The sequence below is a fragment of the Trachurus trachurus genome (assembly GCF_905171665.1).
Source record: "Trachurus trachurus genome assembly, chromosome: 10".
Lineage (NCBI taxonomy): Eukaryota > Metazoa > Chordata > Actinopteri > Carangiformes > Carangidae > Trachurus > Trachurus trachurus.
In genome coordinates this window covers 14,905,290-14,917,767 of record NC_139894.1, presented here as the reverse complement: position 1 = coordinate 14,917,767, position 12,478 = coordinate 14,905,290, and the positions used below count along the sequence as shown (strand labels likewise).

The 12,478-nt window shown below is 42.2% G+C and overlaps 1 protein-coding gene across 1 annotated transcript in view; it reads right to left on the bottom strand.

Moving 5' to 3' along the window:
• drp2 (dystrophin related protein 2) overlaps positions 1 to 10,782 on the bottom strand; it is a 77,619-nt gene extending 66,837 nt beyond the window's left edge. The window contains exons 1-2 of the mRNA XM_083980650.1: positions 10,649 to 10,782; positions 6,826 to 7,000 (exon numbers count right to left, since the gene is read on the bottom strand). Of these exons, the coding sequence (XP_083836776.1) occupies positions 6,826 to 6,872 (47 nt within the window). The 5' untranslated portion in view covers positions 6,873 to 7,000; positions 10,649 to 10,782. The remainder of the gene's footprint in view (positions 1 to 6,825; positions 7,001 to 10,648) is intronic.
• Positions 10,783 to 12,478: the final 1,696 nt, after the last annotated feature.

Genomic DNA, 12,478 nt, shown 5'->3' with positions numbered 1-12,478 from the left:
CATATAGGTTTTGGTTTGCACAGTCTCAAAGTAAAGAGGGCTAATGTGCAAAGCATGTTTCCAATCCTCCTGCCCTCATTGTTCTTGCAGCTGTAACAGCTCAGTGTTTTCTCTCCTCTGGGGATTTGATTTGTACCATATAAACCATTCAGCATGCTTGGGTACAGTGTGTGCGCAAAAACTTGATTATCTTCTTCTGCAAGTCAAACAGACACCGCAGCAGTTCAAAAAGTCCAGCATTGTCTCTGATCGGTGCAACACCACCTCTGATTTGTTCTGCACCAGATGATGGGGGGTAACCATGCACAGTTCAGCGCTCTCCTCACAGCTTCACTCGAACTCAAATTATTCATGGGGCTCTTAATTCCCAGATGGTTGGTTTTATCATTAAAGTGTGTCAAAGTTTGTTGTCGTCAGCCCTGCCACGAGATATGGCGCCGGTCCCAAAAGAGTTGAGGCTGGGATTGTGTCTTTAATAAATCTTCATTCCCCGGTTCAACAGCTTCTACCAAGTGTGATACACATGACGTCAGAGGCAGTCTCGCAAAGAAAAAAGAGAATAGGGCTTTGTGTGAGGGTTGTATTAATTATTACAAGGCTGAAGTAGCTGATTAAGGCATCAGAAATTGTCACTAGCTTACAAATGGAACAGAACTGAAAATCAAAATCCTGAAATGTGGGTCACACTTGAGTTATTCGGGGCTGAAACCACACCCATCAGTATTATGGAGTCAAACTGTGAACCTGGACAAATACAGTACAGTATATACACAGAATCCTGAAAAAACACTGCCTCTTTCCCGCCCTGAAATAAACCACTGAATCACAAAATGATTCTAAGGCAGGAGCAAAAGAAAAATCTATTTCTTCAAGCAACTGAATGATTGATAGCTGAATCCCCCAGTAGAGTCCCAGACACACCTGCGCTCCCACTAACAGTTCTAACAGCACCAGGTTTTCACCTCTGACCCTGAACAATAGAATTATTATTAACATGTAATTGGAGCTCAATAAGTCCTACAGGCAACGTACTGTAACTTGCCTGGGGATGATGTAGGGAAAAGTGGGGCACAGAACCACCAAAGGGCATTACACTAAACCTGGGATGTTGGTAGAAGAAACTGGCTCGGATAAGAGGATATGGAAAAGAATAAGGGTGGAACAGTACAAGAAAAGAAATATCAAAAGCAGAGGGCAGGGGAAAGTGAGCAGGTGAAGACCAGATGAGAATTAAAGAGACCTTAAAAGAGAGTTGTACTGATAAATGGATTGCATTTATATAGCGCTCTTTTATCCATTTACATTGCTAGTCACATTCACACACAAAGATGTGTTCATACAGCACCTTTCTCTATCAGTATCAGTATCTTGCCTGAGGATGGTTCGACATGTGGACTGAAGGAGATGGGGATCAAACTGCCGCCCTTTTGATTAGTAGTCAACCCGCTTTACCTCCTGAGCCAAAGCCACCCACTTGTGAATAAAACAGGAACACTGTGCTAATGACAAAAGCAGGCAGAGACAAAAACAGACTCAGAGGTCTCCCCTTGCCCTCAGACAGACGCTAAGCGTGGGTGGTGTGCTCTCTGCAGTTATCTGAGCCATGCGGCAAATACATTCATGGCATGCCACAGAGCCACCCACAGCAACCCTGGTGGGCATTCCCTGCAGTGCACAACAGTGGGCACCTCACTATGTGGAACAGCCCGTACCTCAACAATGCCTGATATTGTTTCCGGTGTGGCTGATACTCTAATCAGTGCTGTTACATTGGAGATCATACCGAAGAGACTAAGAAGCTCGGGTCGGTCAGATATGTGTTGAATAGGTTTGTTTCTGACAGGTGGCATACAGCAATGTGTAAACATCCCCTGATCACATCACTAACACTACCACAGAACAGGACTAAGGGTTGGGTCGTACTGTTTGGACAATGTGCTCATTGTGATGACTGTGATGGAAATCCAAAGCGTTCACAGCTGCTTCAGATGAGCACAGACCAAAAAACCAAATCTTTGTAGAGGGGGAGATGCAATAACTTTAAAATTTGGGAATAACAATGCACATTTTCAAACACGCTCCCTTGGATGACATTCATAGTGATGCACATGGTTGCAGAAAATAAATTTATGGCATGCCACCATGCAAAGAGCACATGAATCTGTCCCCCCAATGAAAGGATGCTATAATGTAACTCATGGATGTGACAATGCTTCAAACAGGTGCAGGTCTTTTGTTTTTGGCATGCAATCGTATTTTACCCCTTAAAAGTGAGTATGAATTATGAGCTCTTACAACCAGTGAATCATTTGTGGCATATATAATTATCCCCACCACACACACACACACCCTGCACCTCTCCTCTGGTGCTGTGCTCACACTTGCAGGTTGATAACCCTGGTGGAACCAGGGGGAAAACAGAGGAGGAGGTCGAATATTAATATTATATACTTTTCCTGAAGGAGTATCAATTAAAATGTGAGCCATGATGTGATGTTTACTGAGTTAACTTTTGGAAGTATTGCTTGTTATTTTGTCAAAAAATCTTAAAATCCTAAAAATAATGCCTTCCAATGGAAAGTTGCTAGCTTTCAGCTAACAGCGCATAAGAAAATCCAGCATTAAGACAATAATGCATTACATTTTGAATTGTAACATGTCTGAATTTTGTATTTTCCTTTACAAAAATAAAGACATATGCATCATAAATTAATTCAGAAAAGGCACAAAGGTACTATGCAACCATCTGACAAACATTTCAGGCGGAGTATACTGGCATTTTGAGAGTCGACTAGCAGATTGGAAATGCTATAATTCAGCACAGCCCTGCTTTGAGCATTTTCAAGCTTATGCAATTATAACAGCTTACGCATAAAATTTGACCTGCAGACATTAATGTCTGTGCTTTATTTATTGGCAACACATAAAGAGACATTTCACTCAAAGCTGTAAACGTTGGCACCAGCAGAAATGTCAAGTGATGGAGAAAGCCATTAGGAAACGTCCTCTGGAGAACATGAATGTCTGTACAAAATTTGATGGCAATTCACTTGATAGCTGTTGAGATATTTCAGGTAGCAGGCACAATGAGATCTCCTTCCCTAAAATCGTGACTCTGGCGTGGCTAAAAATATAAAGCATAGGTGAGTGCATCCCAATTGGCTGGGCTCTCGCATCATTAAAATTGCATACACAAGTCAATGTGTCCCATTTGTGCTGTTCAAACAGTATCACTGTAATAGCTTCAGAAAGAGTGGGATTTTTTGGATTAAATACACATTTTTCTTTCTTAGTTTGAAATGCAACACAGCTACACATGCACTTCACATGCTTTTTCACAGTCTAAAGAGATGTTTCGCTCGGTTCAGAAGGTTATCATGAGCTTAATTCCCTTTTTTTTAAATGCACTGAAGGCAACTCCAGTCAAGGTGAATGGACACAAATGAATGCATGCCTGATGGCTGTCCTGTGAATGAATTACACCAGCATTAGAAAAATAATTTTTGGAAAACACAGCCAGTCTCTACTGATCTAAAGAAATCCACTGAAACCTCCCACACTCTCACACTGTATTTTCTTACACAATAGTTACAGATGGCTGAATGGCCTCAGAAATATGCTTGTGGTAATAAATGTCTCTTTTATGTATTCATTCATTGGTGATTACTATAGACACGGTGCAATACACTGTTGTGGTCCACTTGTTTGGGGCTATTATCTCAATCCTGCACAAGACATTAAACCACAACTTGATATAGCACAAAGCAAACAGCAATAAAAGCAGCGTGTCTACACTTTTTTTGCCGGTGGCATCAAAGCACTGCTTTGTCGTCAATAACCCATGCAGCACAGCTGGCGAGTGTGTGTAGAGTGGCTCACATTGTTATGATTTTTCCTGTTTCCAACACAAGATGCCAAGCGAGTGATCAAACCCCAAACCTTCTGTTATCAACGCTGAGTCCTTCTAACTGAGCCACACTGTGTCATTAATTCTCTGTGTCGCTGCCAAATGTTTAGAGAATGCATTTTGCTCACTCCTCCTATTGCTCCTTTTTTCATAACTGATTTCTATTCTGTGGGTGTTCACACATCATCTTGATCATTTTGTTAGCCGTGCTAACGGTGTGGCTCAGGTCCACCACTCTTGTTCACACTGAAATATCTCCAGATTATTTGATGGATTTCTTTGACATTTTGGGCAAATGCAACACGTTCACCAGAGCGTGAATCTCCTGTCAACTTTAGTGATGCAATGAGGCTGGCATGCGATTTTTGAAATGATTCAAGAGCTTGTGTATAGATCGCAATTAAATTTGTTAGAGACATTGTTGTCACTTTCATTATCCACTGACATTTCACCTACAGCCTCAAAACATGCAAAAACAATGACATCCCATCCGCCTTAGTTGTAATTAACAAATGGCAGGTAAACATGTTTAACATTACACCTGCATAACATCAGTATGTTAGTAGTGTCACTGTGAGCTTGTTAACATACCAGCATTAGCATTTGGCTCAAAATATTACTCTGCAGCCCCTAGCATAGCTGCTGAACAGCTGTAGGCAGACAGGACCCCTCCTCGGGCCAAACATGGCCCACCAACAAATACTTACACCAACAGACAAAAGTTTTAAATTTTTTCATTAAATCATGGTTTTTCATAAACAATTAATTTAGATATGAATATGAATACAGATTTAGGCAAATGCCACATAACATTTAAAAATGACCCAGACAAGCCACCTGGACAACTAGTTACATCTCTGAACTCATACTTTAAACTATACAGTCACATACATTTTGTAATTTAATAAGTAATGATCACAGCTCTAGTTACTGTACTCACAGGAAATGCAATCTGCATTCAGATAAAACCCCAGAAAGTGTCATGAAATCGTGTTATTCTTAAATAACTTCATATTCAATATAGGCCTGCGTTTCTAAACTGCTGTCCAAGCCCCCCTGAGTGAACAATGTTGAAAAAACTGAGAACCAACTGCTGACTCCTGCTGAAGAGTCTTAGCCGTGTTTATAATTTAGTACCAACGTACAATGAGGAATTCAAGTGAATTCACATCAAGGTACAGAAATACTATAGGGAATCATGTACATGTGGCTTTAAAGGATAGAAGGAAGCAGCTATAACCTGTATTGAAGCAGAGCTCAAGCACCTGTCAATCAATGCCAGACAGGCTATTACAGAGCCAGTCGTCTGGTCTTGTCCAGCCGCTGGCGTTCAAGGCAGTCGGACGTTTCCCCTGGACAGTACTCAGCCTCAAGGTTAGACAGCTTTTCACTGAAGCTCTTTCTCATTCATTCATGCTTATTCTTTCCCTCTACCCCTCCCATTTCCCTGCATCTCATCGCTCTTCTATTATGATTTCATACCAGCTGTCTCTAACTCTTTCTCTCCCCCTCTTTCTTTCTATCCCTCTATCGACTTCTTCCTGCCCCCACCCCCACTTCCTCTTTCAGCCTGATGAAGTCAGAGAGCAGCTCGGGTATAAACAGCCACTGCAGGCCATCCATAGTGATCTCATTACACAGGACTGCAGGGGAAACTGTCTTAACCAATTTCACAACTACCCTTCCTTAAGCTCCCCCTCCCTTTTCCTAGATACATCAGGGTCAAGTAAGCAATTAAGGGGCCAATTGTCTAAACGGGATGCCAGTTGAATTGAAGAAACAGAAATGATGCAGCAAGCCTGGACAGTTTCCAATTAAGCATCAAGGAACAACATGAATGCCCTCTAATTGTTTTGCACTTGCAAACCTCTTGAGTGTAACTTGTGCAATGGCAGTATTAACCCATATTATAGCAATAATTAAGAAGCTGACTGGAAGGAGCACTAAAATATGCATTATTCTGTGACAGCACTTTATTAGACAATAATATTTTTAATTGCCTGAAAACTGACCATGAATGGCAACAAGAGGAATCATTAGGAGGAAAATGGAAAACAAAGAGACAGTATAGATAGATGTTACACTTCATTAAGCTCTATTCCCCCGTGTGACCGGCTCGTCATAAATGTACACATATTTGCATAATGTTTCCTAACTGATCAACCACAAAAGAGCAACTGCCTCAGTAATTAAACACACAATACTGACTTATTATTCAATTAGCAAAAGAAGTAATTTCCCAGCAATTAACAGTCTGTATAAAACGATAACTTTGGGGAAGCCAAAAGCCATGAGTCCCACACAAAGAAGGCTTCCATTAAACCTAATGGAAGCCTTTGCACATTAATGTGCAATCATCTGGGCGTGTGCAAACAATGGTGTATTTACAGAAACTGGGTTAAGGAGCAGGGTGTTTTCAGGGACGGACAGAAACAATCATTCAGGCCATTTGATTCCATCTCAGGCCAGTTCACAGTGCAGGATAAAATGAACAGAGAAATACTAATCAGGAAATGTCCCGGTGCGTCTGATGACCTCCGCCAGTCTGTTTGTTTGCAAAAGCCAGTCATTGTCACACATGTATCTGCTTTCTGCTTTGGCGTTGTTGGAGTTATGACTGTTCATAAACTCAGTGAATCTCAATAAAGAAAAAAAAAAGACAGTTTTGTTTCGCTGGTAAAATGGTCCAAATGAAACCCAGTGTGCACTGAGAAAGTCATAAAATAAACTTCTTTGTGAAAGTTTAGAAATGCAATCAGTAGTTTTGTTTCAGTCACAGCAGCTGAATCACCTAAAACGCTGCAGCCTCTCTTTGCAACAACATCATACTGTAGCTCTGAAAAACATCCATCCAGCTTTTTCTTTTTTACAAAGCATCTTGTCCCCCAGTAAACACCAGTGTGTGAATGTCTTCTTACCGGATGTTATGGGATTTGCGTTTGATCTCGTTCCAGCAGAGGTTCATGTCTCCTGTTTGGTGTGGGCCACCTCCTCTCAGTCTGCGGCACTCGGTCCCCTCCTCCTGCCCCTCACCGTCCACTGTGGACTGGCACGGCACACAGTGGCATCCCGGCCACGAGGGCCGCCCCGCAGCTAAACACAGGGAAGGAACAGTCAGCTCCGCCCCAGTGAGTATTACAGTCCACTATGGATTAACACAAATAAACACATTCATCCCACCAACCCAATTTATGGACACTGGAACACAATATTCAAATACCCATTATCTCTGTGTGGAAAAAACACACAACAAACAATTGGTTTACAATAGGACCACCAGTCTAAAACACAAGGGATACCACACAGAAGCCTTCATCATCCAGCAGGTTGGTCCATTGGCCATTCAAATACATCTTAGCGCACAATCCTATTCGATCAGCCTATACTTATTAAAATGAATGATGTTTTTTCTACTTGAAGATTATCATAACAGATTAAAACAATTGCCACAGTGATAACTTTCCAAAGCAGATGTATAGTATTAGACTTTGTGCTTTGCTTTGGTCCCTGATAAGCTTTTAAACTCATGGGTCTATTACTCAGACTTATTATCTTGCCGGTAGGCTACCTGTGGCAGCCCCTAGAGTTTTGTTTTGGTTTCAGATATCCACTTAGAATGGGTGGCTGAAAGCAGCACATAATAAATACTAGATATAATATAATAAATTAGTAAGGAGGAGGGTCAAAGGCAGCTCAACTGCCAAGTTGTGCAGCCTTAAAAATGGAAGGAGCATGGACTAAATTCATATTTCATTCACTATGATGCTTTGCCTAAACTGATACCAAACTTTTATGTTAAGAAAATCAAACCTACAGTACATACTTCTGAATAGACAGGATCTTCACTAATATTGTAGTTTATCAGCTCTTTGGAACGAAGCCTGGTGCAGGTCGGAGTCAGGGGAAGCCCGGGAACACATTAATCCTTTATTTGAGTAGATTCATCTAGTCTAAGGCTGGAAAATGTATAGCCCGTCGAGGCCAGAACCTCTGGTCCGTCTGCTACGGAGTGACTGAGCGTTAATCAATCAGGATTGGTAAAACAATAAACAAGCAAACAGATACCACCAGCAGCTTCTATCAGCCTGCAGTGAATAAACCTATCATGAAAAGGGTGTTAAAAAGATGTTAAAAATGTGAAAATACAAAAATATAGCTAACAATTGAGAGTCACATTGAATACGTTTCTCCTGTGTGTAAGCTAGAAAACCTGAATCAGGAGACACCGACATTTTATCCCATTATTCCATTCCATTAAACTGAGGGAAACAAACGCAGACAAAAAGCCTGTTTTCACAGTCTTTCAGAGTGAGGGGGCATGTAAGGCTAGACTTGAAGAGGTGCAAACCCCTTGACAGAGCTGGGGGGGGGGGGGGGGGGGAGACAGCCCACGCACAACGACACACAAGCACTGTTGCACACACACAGACACATGAACGTGTACACACACACACACCCGCATGCACACACATCATTCTGGGCAGAAGAAGCTTTGCCAAGTTCATAGGTCATGATAAATCTTGTGTTTGGCCATCGGGCTGTCAGAGGCTTCCTTTCTTTTCTGTTCATTTTATACCTTTGCAGCAGCTGGGCTTCTCAACTAACACCCTCAACCTTATAACACACACACACACACACACACACACACACACACACACACACACACACACACACACACACACACACACACACACACACACACACACACACACACACACACACACACGTCAATGTCCAGGAGCTTCCCTTCTGCTTGGTCAGAAGGCTCTTATCACATCGTTTTTTAAACTGGTCGATATGTTTCCTCCTTGCAGGAAGAGGACACAACCTCTAACCTTTGCAGCGAGAGTCATCTCATCCATCTGAATCCATCTCATGCTACATAAACACACATAAATTACACTCACTCACAAACAACAGGGTCATGGTGGGTTTTCTGTGTTAATGAGTTTTACATCCCACTTCTTTTCAAGGACTTCCCTCCTGAGCTCAGGTGGTTTATCTAAAACAAATTGAGCCCGAAATGAACCAGGAAGGCAGAAGTTTTTTTCTTCTTTTTGCAGTGTCAACATCTGAGTGAGCGGCTCCCCAGTGAGAGGGAGGGAAAGACTTCCTCGCAGCGTACTCATCCTCTTTCTTTATCTCTACCATCCTCTTTCCATATTCATTTTCCTCTCTACCTTTCTGGTTTGTTCTGCAGACAACATCACCTCAGATTGGCTGGATGTTGGTTTTTTTTTTTTCCAGTTTCACATGAATCATCACCATTTCGTTCTCACTCCTGTCTCCCGTTATCTCCCCACTTCCTTCCCTGCCTTTTCTTCTTCAGACAACTCCTGTTAGTGTAGGTGAGTCTTGTGTGAATCAGCAATCCACTGCACATCTCACCCACTCTGCGCTGCTCTCGTCTCTTTCCCTCCGCCGGTAATCAGAGGTCACGTGTGACTGTGCAGTGCACGCTTCCTCACTTGAGCTCCAATACCTAATGGCATAAACACCTCCGAGTTCTGTGCGCAGATTTGATTCATGTCACAGTTCAGGGTTTTGTGAATAAAACATGGCTGTGGATGCAAACAAGGCAGCAGAAGCCACGCGTGACACAATGAAGTTTAAGTGCAGGATGGCGGCATGATTGTTTGTTTGCTTTGGAAAGCTGCCTCTCCAAGATGTGAAATGGAGTTGAACAATGACAAACATCAACCACACCACTGCTAGCACCAAGACAACACCCCCGCGGGTGAAAGATCGCTCAGAGAGAGAGAGAGGCTTGTTTCTGTGGTGAGGAGTGAACTGAGTGACAGACAGCCCTGTTGGTGACCTCAAATCTCTCCTCTCTGAACTATTTCTCAGATAGCTTCTTCATATCATACATCACTGCACCTGGAAGATTGTATTTATAAACTTGTTTAAATATTTAGAAAATCAGTCCTCGTTTTGGATGCGGGAAACATTAAAAGCCATCACAAAAGGGAAATGATGTCTTCAAAAATCATGTCACACAGATGTCTCTATTATCGCTGTCTCGTATAGGCACACGTCTGCATCACGCGGGCATGTATCAGGCCACGGTGCGAGACGTTCGGTGGGTCTGTCTCCCGTTTTAAACTTCAGAAACATGAGTCAAGCTTTAAGCATGCATTATTTACAGCCTTGATTGGATGTGGCATTGCTCAGTCAAGCGTGTGTGCTGCGTGTTTTCCAAAGATGCTGGAAAAACCAGCAGAGATTTCACTGACATGCCACAAAGTGACACAGACAATATTCATCTTGCTGCTATGGCTACAGCCCTCACCCCCATGTGCTCATGACTGTTTCCTACAGTAAAAAATTGCTTTAACACTTTCAAAATTGACCAATTATAGGAACAGCACAGACAGAATATCCGCCTCTTGTCTGCGTTCTGCTCTTTATTTCCTGACCACTCCAGCCAAGGCAACCTGGAAGGACATTTTTCAGCCACTATGTGCATTTTAAATCAAAGGACTTGAGGATGATAAAAGATAGCACACAAAGCTTTTCTGGATTTCACAGCAAAAGAGAAAAGACAGTTGAACTGAGCAGATAAAGCACCAGAGGATCAAAGCCACTGTGCCGCTACACCATGTCTACACGGTGATATTAATCTGAAGGAATCATGACTATAGCTCAGATATCCTGAGAAGCAATACGATAGCTAGGATTTACTCTCATTACTGGAGCTCTGCCGACAAATGCAATTCTTTCACAATGTGCAGTGCCTACCTTAATAGTGCAGACTTCCTGCGTCGTTATGACTCCAGTCTCAGATTCATGTAGTTAAACTTGTCACTGAGGGTAAATGAGTGTTGAAATTATTTGCCCTGTCTGCTGGATGGCTTAGCAGAGAATGCTGAGAGAAGTTGGACATGCAGAGGAGGATAAAAGAAACTAAAGGAGAGAGAGATGGAGGTAGGGAGGGAGGGCGAGGAGGGGAAGACAGACACAGATATGGGGAGAGATGGGTGACCTAATAAGCAGAGACTTCACTCTTGGTCAAAGACTTCTCTGTCCTTGCACATTCCTGCTCACACCTACTTTCCCAACCCCACCCCCCACCCCCCCTCCCGCCTCCTCCACTCCCCATGACCAGCAGGAAGAAAAGGCCATCTGCCTGATGTCCTTCGACCCACACACGCACTGTGACCAATGCGCAAAAAGCCTGCATTAGCGTCTCCGAGAGCAGTGTCCAGTCATAGAAAAATAAAAATAAAAAGATACTTTCTCATATCTCTGCAGCAGATTGCAGATTGCATTCAGATGGCATTTTACAGTACCACAACACACGCAGCTGATAATAAGGAGTGCAAGGGTCGAAGTCACAGCTCAGCGAAAGACGGGAAGGAATAACAAGGTAGGAAAGGTTATGTAAGAGATTTTTTTTAAATGAAGAGCAAGTAAAACTTTATTTTTGCCATTTTTGATTCGAAACTTTCTGATGTTGGATTGGATAATTAGTCGGTCAGTCCATCACTTTGTTCCCCCGAAATAAAAGGAAATACCAGCTGGTCACACAGTCATTCATGGGCGCCAGAGAATGAATCCTAAACAGGCTACATTGGTACTTCCCGACGCCCCAGTGAAGTTGAAATTCTTGGCCGTGCTGTGAATTCACTGCAACTTTATGGGCTCTGATTTTTTCATAGATATGACTTTTTACATTGCTGTGATCAGAGCATGTCATGATTTCAGCATTTATGGGGTCATAGTTTGAAACATCTGGGCAACTACTGTACGCCTCCCAGTTGTGGGGTATTTTTCACATTCATTATCGTCAAATTTAGAGCAAACCATCATCCCTCCTCAGCATCAAATATAAATGTTGGTTTTCATCAAGCACCATTAACAGGCAGCAAATGTTAACTTGCTAAAATGCAAAATATACAAGTTTGGGAAACAATTTGAGATTTGGACGGTTCACCTACAGTACAAGGCTTTAACAGGATATTCATAACATTTCAGTTACATTTCACTAATCTTTGTTGAATCATCATAAGCTAAAATAATGTACTGTACAGCTGTATATAAAATACTCACTTTATGAACTATTTATTGGTAATATCTAGGATGAGACTTGGCAAAACAGTAGTACTGCTGAACCTCAGATGATAACCTGTTGAAATACAAACTCTGTGGGTGGACTTTCCAAATAAACACCAATACATAATGAATTTCACAGGAGACCTGGTTGAAATGGTTGTGCAGTTATCTGCCACATAAAAAGAACATTTAATTGTCAATTTATTTCTGAGCTTTCACAAAAACACCTCGGTAAACCAGCACCTGAGAGGAATAAAAAGAGACACTTTAACTGAAGCGCTCGCATTCTTCAGGAGAGATGTTTGGTATTTGGGTTTGAGTGTCTGTTCTGACGGCAGTGTTTCCAAATCAAGTTCATCTCGAAGAGGCTGCGCTGAATGACAATGCTCTTTTGCAAAGTTCAGAACAGACTCTTTGTCCTCAGATTACACAGAATATTTTCCATCCAGATGCTTTCGAACTAGAGATGGAATAGGACCCTTTGGCTTGTGACGCCTCCTCACAGGTTAGGACCTT